The sequence below is a fragment of the Heterodontus francisci genome, chromosome 1 (assembly GCF_036365525.1).
Source record: "Heterodontus francisci isolate sHetFra1 chromosome 1, sHetFra1.hap1, whole genome shotgun sequence".
NCBI lineage: Eukaryota > Metazoa > Chordata > Chondrichthyes > Heterodontiformes > Heterodontidae > Heterodontus > Heterodontus francisci.
Genome location: NC_090371.1, coordinates 132,521,723 through 132,541,979, shown reverse-complemented (window position 1 = coordinate 132,541,979; position 20,257 = coordinate 132,521,723). Strand labels below are relative to the sequence as shown.

The 20,257-nt window shown below is 43.1% G+C and overlaps 1 protein-coding gene across 6 annotated transcripts in view; it reads right to left on the bottom strand.

Annotated features, from left to right (window-relative positions):
* Positions 1–20,257, bottom strand: part of LOC137384696 (BTB/POZ domain-containing protein KCTD8-like) — a 352,009-nt gene that overhangs the window by 89,313 nt on the left and 242,439 nt on the right. Inside the window, exon 4 of one of the 6 annotated variants that reach the window (XM_068059280.1) lies at positions 12,143–12,166. The exons of 4 other annotated variants lie outside the window; for them this stretch is intronic. In XM_068059280.1, coding sequence (XP_067915381.1) covers positions 12,143–12,166 — 24 coding nt within the window. Of the gene's footprint in view, positions 1–396; positions 408–12,142; positions 12,167–20,257 lie in introns of all 6 variants that reach the window. One more of the 6 variants, XM_068059202.1, reaches the window with a different exon arrangement.

The following is a 20,257-nucleotide window of genomic DNA, read 5'->3' as shown; positions in this document are numbered from 1 at the left end:
CAGTGAATACACAACAGAAAGATGACGAAGAGATGGGATTGAATTTCTTTTTTTTTACATTTCATTCAAGAGATTATGGTCTGAAGAACATTGTGACACATTTTTTGGAACGCCCAAAGTATTTTTTGTGGAAGTTTGAGCGATTTAAAAGATTGCTCTGGGTATGTCTGCAGCACAGTATGTCATTGAAACAAATGGCACTAAAGACATATTGTGAGACAATGGGAGAATTCAACCTTAACAAAGAGGACTAGAGTAACTATGAACAAAGGTTACGCATTTAGCTGTAAGATAATAAAATAGGAGATGAGGTTAAAGTGAATGTTTTCCTCACCATGATGGGCCAGAGGCTTTTGAGGTGGTGTTTAACCAATGTGGTCCATGAGACCCCAGTACTTTGTGCTGTTCTGAAATTAATGAGATTCTGGACTCATATTATGGCACAACTAAGAATGAAATTGCACTACGAGTTGCATTCCATGAAAGGAAAAAGTTACCAAGTGAGTCTATTGCAGATTATATTCTTGAATTAAAGAAACTCTCTCATCACTGTGATTATGGTGTGAACGTAGAAGTCAACCTTAGAGGCATGTTCGTTGAAGGTCTGAAGAAGAGTACAATCCAGGCCAAGCTGTTGAGAAAAGGCAAAAGGCTGACGTGGAAGGGGGCCTGTTATGAGGCCACAGCCATGGAAATGGCAGGAAGAGATAGTGGCAGATTGCAAGGAAGTTCTTTTTCTGAGCCGGCAGGGAAGGTCCACTGGTTTTCAGCAGGAACCAGGTCACGGGAGTCAAGTCCATAGACTCAGAGTCAGAAAATTAGATGCTACCATTGCCATGGTGGCCACCTAAATGCCCAATTTCCAGTCAAAGTGCTATGCCTGTGGGGAAGTCAGTCATATCCAGACAGCATGCAGCAGTAGAGGAAACATTAATGCTCCAGGTCGCAGCAATGCACCAGGAAAAGACCATAGTAGAGCTAAAGCTAGTCAGGAGCCTGCAAGTGCTTGAAAGCGCATATGATGGATATGGAAACAGAAGTTGATGTTATCGAGCAGGAAGATCAAGAGTTATACTCAGTCAGAGAGAAAGAAAAACAGCAAATGGAAGATGATAAGCAATTGCAGAATTTTTTCACGTGTAGAAATGAGTGTTGATCAAGGCTGTCTCCTATTAAGGGTTTTAAGAGTCATTATTCTGCCAAGGTTTAGAGAGAGATTGTTACAGGAACTTCATCAAGAGAATGCAGAGATAGACCATAAGAAAGCAGTAGTAAGAAGCTAGTTTTGGTATCCAAAGGTAGATAGAGATATTGAAGAGTTGGTAAAAAGTTGTGAAGTGTGTCTCAGAACGAGTAATAGAGTCATAGAGTCGTACAGCATAGAAACAGGCCCATCGGCCCACCGCGTCCATGCCGACCATAATGCCTATCTCTACTAATCCCACTTGCCTGCATTAATTCCATATCCCTCTATGCCTTGCTCGTTCAAGTACCTGTCCAGATGCCTCTTAAATGTTGCTGCTGTTCCTGCCTCCACCACCTCCTCAGGCAGCTCATTCCAGATACCCACTACTCTTTGTGTGAAAAATTTACCCCTTTGATCCCCTTTAAACCTCCTCCCTCTCACCTTAAATCCTGTCTCTCAGAATCCCTTCCAATAACTTTCCCACCACTGATGTAAGGCTCACCGGCCTATAGTTCCCTGGCTTATCCCTGCTGCCCTTTTTAAATAAAGGATTATCCAAGGTTCCCTCCATTTCATGGTCAAACACAAGGAAACCATAGGAACATGTACATGTCAATTTCTCTGAAGTGGAAGGGAAAGAGTATTTTGTTTTTGGCCGATAGCTATAGCAAGTGGATGAATGTCAAGTCTATGCCCAATACCACAGGTGCCTAAGCTACCAAGGTTTTGAGAAGCTGGTTTGCAAGTTATGGGTTGCCAAAGGTGTTGGTATCAGATAATGGTCCACAGTTTACGTCAGAAGAGTTTGAAATATTTCTGGGGAAGAATGGAGTCAAACACACTCTAATACCACCTTATCACCCAGCATCAAATGATGCTGCAAAAGAAAGTGTACAAATTGTGAAGAGGTCTTTGCAGAGTATTTGCTAGGTGACAAGTAGGCACTTTCCATGTTTCTCACCAACACAGGTTAGAGAATTTTCAGGTTTTTTTTTACAGAATAACCCCACAGTCTATAACAGGTTGCTCACCTTACGAGTTAATGTTTAAACACGCTCCTAGGACAAGGTTTGTTTGCTTAAGATTGATGTCAATAGAAAAGTAAGGGAAAAGCAAGACAGAGTGAAGATGAGTCATGATACTCAAGGCATGAAACTTATAGAGTTCAATGCTGGTCTGAAGGTCACGGTGAACAACCATCAAGGCAATAAGGAAAAGTATGTTTGGAGTTGTTCTAAAAAGACTCGGCGCATTAGTAGATTTAGGGAGGATTGGAGAGAGACTCCGTCAGTGTCATGTAGATCATTTGCTTGAAAGAGGAAATCTGACAAAGGGAGAGCATGAAAAACACCTACATACAAGTCCAAGTTCTAACAGTACCAAGTGAAAGTCAGACAGAAAGTGCAAATCACGAAGAAATTGAAAGTTTGGCGATATCACAGAATCCACCAGAACAGCAAAGTGATTCAGGGTCTTAGATTAAGACTAATCAATCAATTTCACAGAACCATTAAGTGGAGTTGGTAGTCAAAGTAAAAGTTCAGGGTTGACACAGTCTGAGATGTTGAGAGGGCAGAGTCAAGCTAATGGAAATGGAAGAAGATACCCAGACAGAAAGAGAAAAGCCGGATAGGTTAATTGAAAATATGTATAGGAAAGAAGAAGAAATACGTTGTTCTTTTCATTACCTTTTGTCAAATGATGATATTTTAAAGACATACTGGTGTTAAGGAAAAACAATTTTTAAACATGAAAATTACTCTGGAAATATTTGGTTATTTATGTTTTTAACAGGTAACAAGAAGCATACAGCCTAGCTTGTTAACTTTCAGCTATTGTTATTGTATTCTGGGAAATTATGTGTTTTTTAAGGTGGGGAGTGAGTGTGATATATGTAATAGCTGAGCATTTGTTACACTGCCCTCTCTGCTGGGGAGGTGTAAATAAAATTGGTTGGATAATAGCTGCTTGCACTGAGACCTTGGGCTGAATTTTATGAGGCCTCTGGCATTGGGTGTCATGAAGGGAGTGGGTGGGGCAGGGGGTGGGGTGGCAGCCGGAAAATTCTTCCGGGAAAGGCCCGCCATGACACCCGATGCCGCAAAGGTCCCGCAGCACTTTATCAGCAGCGCCGTGGCCTCGGTGCGGCTCCCCGCACCCCCCTCCCCACCACTGCTGAGCAGCGGGACCTTCATTTAAATATTGAAATAAAGTAAAATAAATGCAAATCAACTAATCTTGGCCCAGCAGCTGTCCTGCGCCGATATTCCAGCTGCCAATCGCAACTCATTTGTCTTCGGAACTCCGTTTGGAGTTCTGAGCTGTGTCACTGGTGGGGAGGGGGGAAGAGTGAAAAAATCAGGGCGAGGGGGGTACTGGAGAAAACCACTCTGATTGGTTGTGGGGATGGTGGGAAGGGGTTTAGGGTCAAAGGGAATAAAGTTCGGGGGGATAGGTCATGAGTGGAAACTAACCTTTTTGGGGAGGATAGGACAAAATATCAACTGATTATTCATTGGGGATGTGGGAGAGGGGATTGGAAATGTTATTAAAATTTTAGTTCAATTTTTTTACAACCATGTCTCTATAACCATTTAAATGGCACTGAAGGGGTTGAAGCCCTTTAAAAATGGCGCCTGCATGGTGGTGCCGGACGCCCTTGCTGGGGACGGAATGGCCACCCTCTTTACATCATTGGGGGCTTCTCCTCCGCCCCCTCTATTTAAATAAGCCCCCGTGCAAAATATTGCGGAGGCTCAAAAACGGCACGTCCCGACTTCAAAGTGCGGCGCCACGATGTGTGGTGTGCTAATAAAATTCAGCCCCTAATGTTAGACTTAATCAGTGAACACACAACAAGACCGCTTACTTCCATCTGTATAGCATTGTCCAACTCTGCCCTTAGCTCATTTCACCGCTGCTTTTGTCACTTGCAATTAACCTATCCAACTTCTTTCTCTTTCTGTCTGGGTATCTTCTTTCATTTTTATTAGCTTGACTCTGCTCTCTGGCTGTGAAATTGATTGATTAGTTTTTATCAAAGACCCTGAATCAACTTCTCCAACATCTTCTTCACTGGCCATATAGATGCCACCTTAAAATCTAATGAAAGCTGGCCAATAACTTCAAAAAAGATAACATGTTCCCCATAAATCTGGAAACTCCAGGATTTACTTGATTAAAAGCTTAGGATGTAAAAGCAGATTGTTATACAGACTTTGTAACATAACCAAAATATACACACTTGTCTTAGGACAGGGGAAAAAACTATAACATAAAAGGCTGAAAGGGGAAGTTGCAAATGTTGAAGACACAACATTTCTTGTGCATTTTGAGGGATATCAAAAAGGAAGTGGAATTCTCCTTGGTGTCCTGTCCAATATTTATCCTTCAACCAAAATCACTTAAGTAGATTATCTGATCATTATCTTGTTGATATTTGTGGAATATTGCTGTGTGCAAATTGGCTGCATTATAACAGTAACCACACTTCAAAATTATTTCATTGGCTGTGATTGTGAAAAGTTAAATTATTCCTCCTTCTCAACCTGTCTGCAGTCTTTGATATGGTTGACCACACCATCTTCTTCTAACATCTCTCCACTCGCTTCCAGCTGGGTGGGACTGCCTGCAATGACTTCTCTTCCTGCTCCTTCACTCTTATCTCTGGTGTCCCCCTTGGCCCCTTCCTATTTTTCATCTATGTGCTGCACAGTGATGACTGAAAACACAGCATCAGTTTCTTCATATACGCTCTCAACACCCAGCTCTACCTTGCCACCACCTCTCTCAATCTCTCCACTATCTCTAAACTATCAGACTGCCCGTCTAACATCCAGTACTGGATGAGCAGAAATTTCCTCCAATTAAATATTGGGAAGACCAAAGCCATTGTCTTTGTTCCCTGCTACAAACTCCATTCTCTTGCCACCAATTTGATTCCTTTCCCTGACAACTGTCTGAGGCTGAACCAGACTGTTCACAACCTTGGTGTCATATTTGATCCTGAGATAAGCTTCCAACCACATACCCACACTAAAACTGCCTATTTCCACCTCTAACATCACCTGACTCTGCCAAGTCTCAGCTCATCTGCTGCCAAAACCTTCATTCATGCTTTTATAACCTCTAGACTTGACTATCCCAACAACCCCTCAACACTCTACCCTCCATAAATTTGAGGTCATCCAAAGCTCTGCTGTCTGCGTTCTTACAGGAACAAAGTTCCCTTCATCCATTAACTCTGTGCTTGCTGACCTGCATTGGCTTCTGGTTAAGCAATGTCTCAACTTTAAAATTCACGTCTTTGTTTTCATATTCCACAATGGCGTCACCCCTTCCTACCTCTATAATCTCCTCCAGTCCCACAACCCTCCAAGATACCTGTGTTCCTCTAATTCTGACCTACTGAGCATCTTTGATTTTAATTGCTCCACCATTGGTGGCCATGCCTTCAGCTGCCTAAGCTGTCTGCCTCTTTACCTCTTGTTCCTCCTTTAAGCAGCTCCTGAAAACTTACTTCTTTGACCAAACTTTTGATCATCTGCCTTAATATCGCCTTATGAGGCTCAGTGTCATGTGAATGCTTATGTGAAGCACCTTGGGACATCTTATTGCGTTAAAGGCGCTACAGAAATATGAGTTGTTGTTGTAAAGTGCTGAAGTCATGAAAAGCGCCATGAAAATGCAAGTCCTTTCTTTCTTATGGATATTTGGTGTCATGCTCCCCTGTAAAATTTAGAATTTTAATCTTAAAAACTATGCATTCTGCTTGATTTTAAACACTTCATACTTCACATTTGATAGATTATTTAATCTAAAAAAAGGAATTATTATTAGTCAAACCACTGTCTATACCATGTACGACATAAGATCAGGGCCACAGATTTATGGTGACTGAATAAATGAAGTTTTACTTTTATTATTTATTATTCTGGGATTTCTACTGGGGCTTTCAGGATCAAATTCTATAACTGTCCATTATTCAGTGAAAAGGCAATTAAGTGGTCTTTTTCTATACATTATTAAAATCCATGCGTTTATATGACAATTTGACTATTAGTCACATTTTCAGTCACTCCTGAATGTCACCTCAACATTATTATAAATGCAAGGCAGCAGTCACAAGTCATGTCTGTAATGTATACTTGGTCTATTGGCATTGCTGTTTGGTTCTGCTGCTGGCTGACAGAAATAAAAATTATTTCTTCATTTCTGCTTTGGGCCTGAAGTAATTGCTTCACTCCAATCTCCAAGGCCCTAGCAGATATAATTACATAAAATTGTTGATCGCCTGTCGTGTTGCATGTGGGAGCCCAATTTTAACTTCCTATGCTTGCTGAGAACCTGTCAGGGTTAAAATAGCGGTAAAATACTTACCACTCTGTTCTTGCTGCGACCCCACCAATGACATCATCAGATTGACTGCAATTGGTGCCTGAGGCTTTCCTGCCGGGCCAAATATAGCAGAAGCTGCATCAATGGCCAGAGAACACAGCCGTACATGGTATGGAAAGTGGCTGCTGTGGTGAAAATTCAACTGTTTTCCCGCTTTTTATATTAAATCTTTGTGGTCCAGGAGAAGCAGAAGAGAAGACTCTTCTGGGTCCTACAAGGTAAAGCTGGACTTCCCCTGTCCCAGTCTTCATTCTCTACCTCTTACCCACCCCACCACAATAGCCTATTGATCTCAGTGCCGGGGACCATTACAACCTGAAATCCGCCCCTCTGGCCTTTTTGTGACCTTGGCTAGGAGGCCAACTAGCTACATGTAAATGAAGAGTGGTTGTTAAAGTCAGCGGGCTCACACTGAGGACAGCATACAGGTCCATCACCTGCTTCACACTCTCCCTGGACCGATCTCAACCTGAGTTACAATCCACTAATAGAAGCTACAAGCAAAGATTTTGAAAAGTTAAAAAATGTCAGGAGAGAGTAAGGAAAATCTGAAAGCTCACAATAACTTATGAAGCAAATTTTCTAAGCTAAAAAGTTAGGAGTGAGGCCTCAGAAAATTTAAAGTGTCCAGTCAGTTTAGAAAAATGATAAAGAGCATCATTTGAATGTAACACTTAAAATTTTGAGAACAGAGGACAAGCTTAGGTTGATCAGAAAGAGAAGCAGACAGTAGAAGGAGGAAAAAATATCATAACTGAAGAGATGATCCTCACATATTGATGCTTGTCTATGCCAGCATCAAAAGACTGCCTCAGTAGGACAAGAGGATAATTTAGGAATCTCATAGTGAATACCACTCAGTGGGAACATTCCAGTCAGCAATCATCAATACCACAAACAAAATGGAACATTGTTACATAGAGGATGGTCTCAAATTATTTTTCTGATTGCAGTGTTTTTTGGAATGACTGTGACTTTAGGAGGACATTCAGCCTTTAGTGAATTTCTTCTTCTTCTCAGGCAGTCCCTCAGGAACGAGGATGACTTTCCTCCACTCCAGGGCTGTGGGTGCTTAGATGACTGAATAGTCCAATTCTGGATCCGCACACTCTGCCACAGGTGGGGCAGGTGGTGTTTGGTGAGGCAACTGAATGGGATGCTCAAATTTCTGAACGCTCCTTCCACTGTTTACACTTGTTCGCTGCCTGGGCATGTCGATGTTGTTCGAACTGGCTGGCAGCGTCGCGGATGCTTCTTCTCTGTTTTGGGTGGTCGCGGGCAAGAGATTCCCACAAATCAGTGGAGATGTCATATTTTTTCAGGGAGGCTTTAAGGACATCCTTCCAGCGTTTCCTCTGCCTTCCTGGTAGCCTCTTGCCACGACGGAGCTCATTTTGGGAGTCTTGTGTCAGGCATGCATACTGCCCAACGTAACTGACTAGCCATGACCAGTGTCCCGATACTGGGGGTGTAGGCCTGAGAGAGGACACTGATATTGGAGTGCCTATCCTGCCACTGAATTTGCAGGATCTTGCGGAGGCACACTGGTGATATCTCTCCAGGGCTTTGAGATGTCTGCTGCACAGTGTCCATGTTTCCGATGCATACAGGAGCGCAGGTAACACTGCGGCCTTGTAGGCCATGAGCTTGTTGTCAGGCTTGAAGTCTATTTCATCAAACACTCTTTTCCTCAGGTGACCAAAGGCTGTGCTGGTACACTGGAGGTGATGCTAAGTTTCATCGTTGATGTCTGCCCTTGCTAAGAGGAGGCTCCCAAGGTATGGGACGTGATCAACATTGTCCAGTGGTTCGCCATGGATCTTGATAGTCGTGGTGGGGGGGCGGGGGGGCAGTGTTTTGCTGCAGGAGCAGGCTGTTAGAGGTCCTTTGTCTTCCATATGTTTAGCTTAAGGCCCATTCTTTCATATACCTCCATGAATGCATCGACGAGGGTTTGAAGCTCAGCCTCTGAGTGTGCCCATGCGCAAGCATCTTTAGTTACTGCTTCTGAACCAGTTCTGATGAAGGGTCACAGACCTGAAACATTAACTCTATTTCTGTCAGCACAGATGCTGACAGACCTGCTGAGTATTTCTGGCACTTTCTGTTCCCATTTCAGAGTTCCAGGATCCGCTGTATTTTGCTCTTATTTTAGTAATTGGCTGGATTGGATTTGTCCTGTTTTTTGTGGATAGGACATACCTTGGAAATTTTCCACATTGCCAGGTAGATGCCAGTGTTGTAGCTGTACTGAAATAGCTTGGCTAGGGGCATAGCTAGTTCTGGAGTACAGATCTTCAGTACTATTGCCGGAATGTTGTCAGGGCCCAAAAGCCTTTTCTGTATCCTGTACCTTCAGTCATTTCTTGGCATCAATTGGAGTGAATCGAATTGGCTGAAGTCCGGCATCTGTGATGCTGGGGACCTCAGGAGGAGGCTGAGATGGATCATCCACTTGGCACTTCTGACTGAAGATTATTGCAAATGCTTCAGCCTTGTCTTTTGCACTGATGTGCTGGGCTCCCCCATCATTGAAGATAGGGATGTTTGTGGTGCCTCCTCCTCGGGTTAGTTGTACAATTGTCCCCCACCATTCACGACTGGATGTGGCAGGACTGCAGAGCTTAGATCTGATCCGTTGGCAGTGGGATCATTTAGCTTTGTCAATCGCATGCTGCTTCCATTGTTTAGTATGCATGTAGTCCTGTGCTATAGCTTCACCAAGTTGGCACCTCATTTTTTAAGTATGCCTGGTGCTGCTCCCGGCATGCTCTTCTGCACTTCTCATTGAACCAGTGTTGATCCCTTAGCTTGATGGTAATGCTAGAGTGAGGGATATGCAGAACCATGAAGTTACAGATTGTGGTGCCTCATGGATGCTCAGTTTTGAGTTGCTAGATCTGTCCTGAATCTATTCCATTTAACACAGTGGTAGTGCCACACAACATGATGGAGACAGGACTTTGTCTTCACAAGGACTGTGTGGTGGTCACTCCTACCAATACTGTCATGGACAGATGCATCTGCAGCAAGCAGACTGGTGAGGGTGAGGTCAAGCAAGTTTTTCCCTCTTGTTGATTCTGTCACCACCTGCCACAGGCACACTGTAGCAGCTATGTCCTTTAGGACTCGGCCAGCTCGGTCAGTAGTGCTGTTACTGAACCACTCTTGGTGATAGACATTGAAGTCCTACACCCAGAGTACTTTCTGCACCCTGGCTACCCTCAGTGCTTCTTCCATGTGGTGCTCAACATGGAGTACTGATTCATCAGATGAGACAGGGTGGTAGGTGGTAATCAGCAGGGGTTTCCTTGCCCATGTTTGACCTGATGCTGTGAGACTTCATGGGGTCTGGAGTCAATGTTGAGGACTTCTAGGGATACTTCCTGCTGACTGTATACCACTGGGTGTCACCTCTGGTGGGCCTGTCCTGCCAGTGGAACAGGACATACTCAGGGATGGTGATGGAGGAGTTTGGGACATTGGCTGTAAGGTATGATTTGGTGATTATGACTGTGTCAGGCTGTTGTTTGACTGTGGGACAGCTCTCCCAATCTTGGCAAAAGTCCCCAGATGTTAGTAAGGAGGACCTTGCAGGGTCGACTGGGTATTATCATTGCCCGTGCCTAGGTGGGCCGTCTAGTTTTACTCTTTTTCAACAGCGTTTTGATACAACTGAATGGTTTCCTAGATGATTTCAGAGGGAAGTTCAGAGTCAATCAAATTGCTGTGAATCTGGAGTCACATGTAGGCCAGATAAGGTAAGGACAGCAGATTTCCTTCCCTGAAGGACATTAGTGAACCAGATGGGTACAGCGATCCACTCATTTCATGGTCACCATTACTGAGACTAGCTTTTAATTCCAGATTTATTAATTAATTGAATTTAAATTCCACCAGCTGCTGTGGTGAGATTTGAACTTGTGTCTACTGAGCATTAGTCAGGGCCTCTGGATTACTAATCCAGTACACCACCATCCCCAGAATGTAAATTAGATAAACCTGATAGGGAAATTATATGGAATTAAGTCATGCCAGATTGGTCAGCGTTTTGTACAATTTATCGGCTGGATTTTTGGACCCGGCCTCCAGGCCATTTTGGTGGAGGTGGGATCAGGTGGTGAGCGGGTGGCGGGGGGGAAGCTGGTGGAAGACAGGGCTATCTGTCTGCATACGGAAGGTAGCCAATCCAGCTCATTAAGAGCTACTTGAGTCCAATTAAAGGAGGCTGACTGGGATTTGTCAGACAGCCTTCAAGTTCCAGCAGGTGGTGGGGACCAGTTTAGTTACCTGGAGCGGCCTCTGGGCAGCAGGCCACGGGGCCAGCTCTCCAGGCAGGCCTTGAGGCCCTCCCTGGCTACCTGGATGCAGGAGTAGCCATTAGCCGCCTTGTAGTGAGGATATCCCCACACATACGCCGCACCCCCACAATGGTTGACTGGTTCCAAAGCCATTTTTTAAAGTTACTTTTGCAAAGGTTGGAGAGAGGGCGCCTCCATCTTGAAGCACTCTCTCTTTTACTTACCTTTCATTACAGCCTGCTGTTCCTTTCAGGCTGGAAGGCCTCTGATTGCTCTGAGAGCCCAGTCTTTAATTGATCGGCGAACCTGTCTATGTCAATTAAGGGAATACACCGTGCAAATCACAAGAAGTCATCTTTTCACCCCTGGGGGCAGGTTCAGCACCCAGAAACAGTCTTGACTTCAGTTTCTCATCCCTAGAGGGAAGGTTCATCCTTACATATGTCCAATATAGAAAATAAATGAGGGCAAGAAACTCTTGCCCAAACCGGTGAGAGTTTCAATGCAATATTTAAATCAAGGCTGAGTGATGCGATCTTCAAGTTGCACCCAAATTCCTCATGTTCCAGTGCACATTATGATAAGTGATCTTTGCGATATATATAATGAGCACCCATGGTTGTTAGTGAATAAGCTTTATATCAAATTAAGTTTAAGAGGCCTAATAAGAATAAATCAACTCTAGATCACTTTTTCATTGCTTTTCTTGTGATTCATTTTTCCATATAGTTTTCAAGACCGGGAGTGACACTTGCTCCTTTGCTGCCTTCTTTTCTTACAGCTCCATTCATACCAGTGGTGGGTTCCCAATGGGAAGTCCCCTGTAGGTAAGCTATTTTGCAGAAAGAAAGGTAGGACCAATGAAGGAATGCAAGGTAGGTTAGTTTGCAACATAGGTGTTCTGTGATCAACTTCCAGTATCTTGACACCTACATTTATAGATGAGATACATCTTAGTCATAAGATTAGAGCACACAGAGACTCTAATTCCCAATGAAGGGTGTGAGAGCAACCCCAATGGCACAAATATGATAGAGCAAAGCCTGATTAACCATAATGCATGATGATTCTTCCGAAGCAGCCCAATGCATTATGCATTGCACATCATGCATTAAGTGGTGCTGCATGAAAGAAAGTGTTCCAGGGTGATCAACAAGCACTGTAGCCTTATTGGCTGTTCTCACCAAGATATCATTAAGCATATCTGAAGACCCTGGCACACCTGCCTCATAACCACCGCAGGTCACACCACATCCACTACAGCAGCAGGTCAAGTGGTGGGCTGCCCCATCACATACGTTCAGATTTAATTTAATGCATCTACAATGATTTTTCTTTCACCTCACGTTTCCTTTTTTCTTCTTTCCTATCTCCATCTCAGCCCCCAATAGGTTAAAATATATTTTGAGCATTTTCAAGGGCCAGTAAAAAATGTTAACTCCTATTCTGCCACTTCCCCATTACTTACAAATTCACCTGTATTGCGCATTTCTAGTTCCAATACTAGGCTGTCTTTTACACAGCTCCATTAGTGCAGCATTGGATGTATGAATAACTGTGAAAATAAGCTGACCATGAAAAATTGCTTTCAGTCAGCTCCCTATTCTTTAGATGGGCCCAGTACTCATTTCTAGTCATCCATGATTAAACTGCAGTCACACCAGAAAGTCTACGCAAATCCATTTATTTTTACCTTATCTTTTCCTTTTATTATTTGAACCTGGTCTATCAACCACCCCTGCCACTCATCCAAATCTTCTCATTTTGGGAGAATACAGCTATTGTTGCTTTAGCCTTTTCTCATAACATAAGCCCTTCATTCTTGGTACCATTATTGTAAGTTTGTGTTGTATTTTCTCTAAACTATTATATTCTGCCTGTAGGGAAAAGCCCCAAAAACACATGTGATTTTCCAGATGTGACTGAACAATCATTTGTACAGAATTAACAAGACCGCTTTGCTTTTATATTTAGTCTCTCTTGATTAAAAACCTCAAAATATAAGTTATCTTAATATTTTTTACCTGTCCACCCAAATGCAAGGACTTCTGTATGTATTGTCACAGAGAGTCCATATTTTTTTACTAAAACTTGAGAATCTAGATTTTAAAAAAACTGAAAAGGATTTCAGTGGACATTGAAACATATGGAGTTAGCTGAACTTTATAGATGCGTTAAAAAAAAAGTAAGGTCAACAGGAGGTTCCTGAGTTTGACCAGTAAACAGATATTGGAAACTAGGTAATTTCAAGGAAACCAGTGGGGGGTGGGGGGGTGGGGGTTGACCTATGAGTTACCCTTTGTGTAACAAGAGAGAACTTATGACTTAGCATGTGACTTGTTTCTGGAAAATTTTAGTTACATTTTGAACTTTAAAAGCCCGTCTGTTTGGTCTAAAGCAGGCAATTAGAACTTGAGATGGACCTGCCAGGAGATCAGAAGAAGAACCAGACAAGTATTATCTCTCTGCAAAGAATCCTTGCTCTTGAAAAGCAAAACCTTGTATGAAGTGGTACTGTTGCCTCCTGCATTTTTGAAGAAACCCTGAATTTTCAGAAACCTTGCATCTTTAAAAGGATTTTTACATCAAAAGTGAGAACCCGTTGCTACACCCCTGATGGAAGATCTATGTGAACCTTCCACAGTTGAATTTCTTTGAACGCCTACCTAACACAGACTGTTCATCAACCTTGCCTGGAAAATCTGCGAGTGGCATCCAACTATTTGGGACACCTAGCCAAAACAAAGATCTTCTTTCCAGATCATTGCAGTTTAAGGTTTTTTTCCCTTTTATTCCTTTGAAACAGCTGTAAACAAAAATCCTTTTTTTCCTAGTTAACTGGTTTTTGGATGTATGTGCGTGTGCATGAGGGCTAAGAGAAAAAATAAGGAGCTTTAATATATCAATTTGTATATATATTTACTCAATTATTGGTGATAATTTGGTTGTTTATCAAAGAAACCTGGTTGGTGTGCTTTATTCCTGGGAACAAATGGAGCATCTGATTGGCTGTTTCGGTAAGTGGGCATATTTATTGAAATGCTGTGACTTGTGGAGAAGTGGGACTGAATTAACAGTGCACTCCTCCTGCCTTGGTTGTAACAATATGCAAATCCATTTGATCCTCAACTACATCAGGAAACTTACCATTTAAGCTATATTACCACTTCCCAAATTTTTTTATCTGAGATTTTTCTGCCGTTTACCTTCCCGTTCTCCTAGCATGTTTATGTCTTCAGACTTCTGAGGAACATCCATTTACCCCAATATTTGTTGTCTGCCTTTTAGCCATCTCTCATTCCATACAACAACTTGTATAAATACGGCGCCTTTAGAATAGACAAAGAGATGCTTCACAGGGCCATGAGAGGGAAAAGTGGAGGGTGGTCAAAAGCATGGGCTAAGAGTTAGGTTTTAAGGAGAGTCTGGAAAGATGTGAGAGAGGTTGAGGTAGATGGGTTTAGGGAAGGCATTCCAGAGTGAGGTGCTTAGGCAGCTGAAGATTTGGCTGCCAATGAAGGGGTGAAGGGAAAGTTTCACAAGAGGATAGAGTCAGAAGAACAGAGAGTTAGAGGAGATTACTGAGTTAAGAAGGGTTGAATTGTTTCAACACAAGGACGAGAAATTTAAATTTGAAATGTAAGTGGGCCGGGTGCCAATGTAGGTCAGTGAGGGCAGCAGTGATAGGTGAGCAGGATTTGGTGCAGGATAAGGTCCAACTAAAAGGTTTTTGGATAAGCTGAAGTTTATATAAGCTGGAGCATGGGTGATCAGACAGGAGAGCATTGGAATCGTAACATCTGGAGCCAGTGACAAAAGCAGTATATGAAGGGTTTAGCAGCAGATGAGCTGAAGCGGGGATGGAAGCAGGAGATATTGCAGAGGTGAAAATCTTTGTAATGGAACAAATATGCTTTTGTAAATGCAGCTCAGGGCCAAATCGAATCTTTAAGTTGCAAACACCTGGTTCAGCATGAGACTGTTGCCTGGAAGGAAGATTAATTTTGTGGCAGGGGTCAAAAATAATGACTTTGGTCTCCCCAATAATTAGCTGCAGGAATTGTGCATCCCCCAAGATTGGATGACTGACAAGTGGTCTGACAACACAGAGAAAGTGGAGGGTTCAAGAGAGGTGGTGAAGATTGGAAATGAAATTCGGATGGGTTCCACAATGGTTGGGCAATCCACACTGCCAGGTTACACCTGGGAAGTGAGGTTGAAAATTATCCTGATTAATTTTTTTAGCCCTTTTAAGACTCCTTTTATTCTCCTCTCTAAACACAGAAGCAAAATATTCATTCATTTAGCTCCTGAAATCTCCTTACCTAATAGTAATCCTGACATGCTTATTTTTGAGAAACTCCATCTTTTCCTTAATGATTCTCTATTTCCTGATGTATTTATAATAAAATTGTGGATATTTTTCTTTACGCTGGTTGTACTTTATTTTCAATATCCCTTTTAATTGTCTTTAACTTGCTTGCCTATATTTGTAAGTTATGTTGGCTTATTTGACTACTAATGTTAAAATGAGACACAAGATTCTGGGCTAGTACTTCAATACACAAAAATCTGCTGTCATATCAATCAACACTTGTGCCACCACTCTTCCTTTTCTTTAGAACCTGACCATCAATAGCTTTCTGTAAGCCTTTGTAAATCTATTGAACTGAAACATTTTTCAGCACCTACAAAGTTTCTCATGTGGAAATTTTACTTCCCATATGCCCGACCCTGACTCTGCTATTGAAAGTACTTCTGGGACTGCTGAGCATGATAGGCAACAAAAGGTGCTATTATTATTTGCATCTGGCACTGGCTTCAGCTGCATGGTCCCACTGCCTCATATACATATGCAGAAAATTCTATCAATAAGGCTGCCGTATCTCTCTCATACACCAGAGATCCAGATTCTAGTCAAGGTGCAAGTAGAAAACAATGGTACATTCATTAAATTGGGTGCTGCATACATTTTGTGCCTAAATGATTCAATTCACCACAGATTTAAATGCAGAAATTTTGCGGCACCAATACATTATAAATGATTGTCTTTGCACTAGATAAACCAGTTCAGTTGCTGCACCTTGATTACAATTGGGTGTACCTTTGAGATTAGCATTTGAATATTTGTTGGTGTCAAATACCATTGACTCGAACCGAGGTTGTGAATCTCAAATAGGAAAATAAAAAGGCTGATTACAGATTATGTTCCTGATGATAGAAAGCACTTACGAAATACATCAGTGCTCAAAATGCTTAATATATAAATATTAAAATGTAATTATTTAGGATGCGATTTCCCCTGAATACTTAAGAGGTTATCAAGTTGGGGTCTTAAGCTGAATTGTCAGTTTAGCCACATTTAGCGCAAGACGCCAGGGGAAACAATTGTTTAGGCCCATTTTAGGGCCTGGGGGTCGCGATGCACAGTCAGCCCACATCCGGTCCCGTTGAGGCAGGCAGCATGCAAACTTCATGCTGCTCCTTATCTAGGATGTGTTTCAGCTAGCCTGCATGTCTTAAAGGCAGCCTGGCCCTCGTTAAGGGGAGCTGCACTCATTGAACAGAAGTTGCTGCAGAATGTCTGTGGAAGACTTGGAAAGAAGCAAAGGCACAGAACATAGAGCAACAGGCAACATATTGAGATCCCAAATTTTTTGATGCAGTGCAGAGTGCATTAGTACAGGAGATGCAAATGAGACACACACCCACAGGGGGCCAGGGGGCCCTCAAGGCACACCCTGTGAAGGGAATGTGTGCAGGCGTCCAGAGAGGTCAATCCCCAAAGTCTGGCCCCAAAGTCCTGGCAGCAGTGCTACAAGAAGTAATGCTGTTGAACGTTAAGGGGAAATAGTTAGATTCTCTCATATTGGAGATGGTCATTGCCTGGCGCTCATGTGTCGTGAAGTGTAGGAAGTGTCATCAGCTGGAGGAGCTTGAGCTCCATGTTTCTGAGTTTGAGTGGCAGCTGGCATCATTGCAGTGCATACTCCAGGTTAAAGGTTTCATGGATAGCATATTTCTGGATGTGGTCACTCTGCAACTTAAGCGTTTGCAGGCAGAAGGGAATGGGTGACTGCCTGGCAGTCAAGGAGGATCAGGCAGGTACTGCAGGAGTCCCCTGAGTGCATCTTGCTGTCCAACTGGTATATTTAGTTCTGAATACTGGTGAGATTGACGGCTTCTCTGGGAAGTGCAGCCACAGCCAAGTCCATGGCACCACAGCTGGCTTAGCTGTACATGGCAGGAAGAAGACTGGAAAAGCAATAGTGATAGGCGGCGGTTCTATAGTTAGGGGAACAAACCGGCATTTCTGCAGCCACAGACATGAATCTAGGATGATATGTTGTCTCCCTGTTGCTTGAGTCAAGGATGTCACGGAGCAGCTGCAGAGCACTCTTGAGGTGGGAGGGTGAACAGCCAGTGATTGTGGTCCATATTGGTACCAACAACATAGGGAGAAAGACAAATAAGGTCCTGCAGGCATATTTTAGAAAGCTAGGAATGAACCAAGCCAGCAGAACCTCAGAGGTAGTAATCTCCAGATTACCCCCAGTGACACCACCAGTGAGTATAGGAATACAGGATACAGCAGATGAATGTGTGGCTGGAGAGATGATACAGGAGGGAGGGCTTTAGATTCTTGGGATGTTGGGACCATTTCTGGGGACATGAGACCTGCAAAGATGGGTTGCACCTGAACAGAGCTTGGACCAATGGATTAGCGGGATGGATTGCTAGTGCTATTGGGGACATTTCAAACTAACTTGTCAGGGGGATGAGAACAAGGAGTTTACATAAGAGAAAAAAAACAAAGTCCACAAAGAATGGGGAGAATCAGATAATACGAGAGTAAAAAATTAGTAGGGTATTAGGTGAGGTCAGCGTAAGAGGGAATGTAATGATGTCTAAATTAGGTTTACAGTGCATGTATGTGAATGCACGGAGTGTAGTAAATTAGGTTAGTGAGCTGCAGGTGCAGGTAGCTATGCAGGAGTATGATGTTGTGGTGATAACGGAGACCAGGCACAAAAAAGGGCAGGACTGGGTACTAAATATTCCTGGATACAAGATGTTCAGGAAAGACAGGGAAAGAAAGAAAGGAGGAAGGATGGCAGTATTAATTAAGAAAATATTACTGTGCTGGAGAGAGAGGATGTCACAGAGGGGTCAAGGATATAATCTATTTAGTTAGAGCTAAGGAAAAATAGAGATGCCATTACACTACAGGGTGTATTCTGTGGGCCTCCAACTAGTGGGAAAGATATAGAGGAACACATTTTCAAGGAAATTACAAAGAGGCACAAAATATATAGAGTAGTTATAATGGGGGACTTTAATAAATATTGGGATAGTAATAGCGTGAAGGGCAGAGATTGGCAAGAGTTTCTGAAGTGTGTTCAGGAGAATTTACTACATCAGTCTGTTTCCAGTCCAATGAGGAAGGGGCCATCGCTGGATCTGGTTCCAGGGAATGAGATGGGACAAGTGGACCAAATTAGAATTCGAATTAGAACATTACAGTGCAGTACAGGCCCTTCGGCCCTCGATGTTGCACCGACCTGTGAAACCATCTGACCTACACTATTCCACTTTCATCCATATGTCTATCCAATGACCACTTAAATGCCCTTAAAGTTGGCGAATCTACTACTGCTGCAGGCAGGGCGTTCCACGCCCTTACTACTCTCTGAGTAAAGAAACTACCTCTCACATCTGTCCTATATCTATCACCCCTCAACTTGAAGCTATGTCCCCTCGTGTTTGCCATCACCATCCGAGGAAAAAGACGCTCACTATCCACGCTATCTAACCCTCTGATTATCTTATATGTCTCTATTAAGTCACCTCTCCTCCTCCTTCTCTCCAACAAAAACAACCTCAAGTCCCTCAGCCTTTCCTCGTAAGACCTTCCCTCCATACCAGGCAACATCCTAGTAAGTCTCCTCTGCACCCTTTCCATAGCTTCCACATCCTTCCTATAATGCGGTGACCAGAACTGCACGCAATACTCCAGGTGCGGTCTCACCAGAGTTTTGTACAGCTGCAGCATGACCTCGTGGCTCCGAAACTCGATCCCCCTACTAATAAAAGCTAACACACCATATGCCTTCTTAACAGCCCTATTAACCTGGGTAGCAACTTTCAGGGATTTATGCACCTGGACACCAAGATCTCTCTGTTCATCTACACTACCAAGAATCTTCCCATTAGCCCAGTACTCTGCATTCCTGTTACTCCTTCCAAAGTGAATCACCTCACACTTTTCCGCATTAAACTCCATTTGCCATCTCTCAGCCCAGCTCTGCAGCCTATCTATGTCCCTCTGTACCCTACAACATCCTTCGGCACTATCCACAACTCCACCGACCTTAGTGTCATCTGCAAATTTACTAACCCACCCTTCTACACCCTCTTCCAGGTCATTTATAAAAATGACAAACAGCAATGGCCCCAAAACAGATCCTTGCGGTACACCACTAGTAACTAAACTCCAGGATGAACATTTGCCATCAACCACCACCCTCTGTCTTCTTTCAGCTAGCCAATTTCTGATCCAAAGCTCTAAATCACCTTCAACCCCATACTTCCGTATTTTCTGCAATAGCCTACCGTGGGGAACCTTATCAAACGCCTTACTGAAATCCATATACACCACATCCACTGCTTTACCCTCATCCACCTGTTTGGTCACCTTCTCGAAAAACTCAATAAGGTTTGTGAGGCACGACCTACCCGTCACAAAACCGTGCTGACTATCTCTAATGAACTTATTCTTTTCAAGATGATTATAAATCCTGTCTCTTATAACCTTTTCCAACATTTTACCCACAACCGAAGTAAGGCTCACAGGTCTATAATTACCAGGGCTGTCTCTACTCCCCTTCTTGAACAAGGGGACAACATTTGCTATCCTCCCGTCTTCCGGCACTATTCCTGTCGACAATGGCGACATAAAGATCAAGGACAAAGGCTCTGCAATCTCCTCCCTAGCTTCCCAGAGAATCCTAGGATAAATCCCATCTGGCCCAGGGGACTTATCTATTTTCACACTTTCCAAAATTGATAACACCTCCTCCTTGTGAACCTCAATCCCATCTAGTCTAGTAGCCTGAATCTCAGTATTCTCCTCAACAACATTTTCTTTCTCTACTGTAAATACTGCCGCAAAATATTCATTTAACACTTCCCCTATCTCCTCTGATTCCACACACACCTTCCCACTACAATCCTTGATTGGCCCTAATCTAACTCTAGTCATTCTTTTATTCCTGATATACCTATAGAAAGCCTTAGGGTTTTCTCTGATCCTATCCGCCAATGACTTCTCGTGTCCTCTCCTTGCTCTTCTTAGCTCTCCCTTTAGATCCTT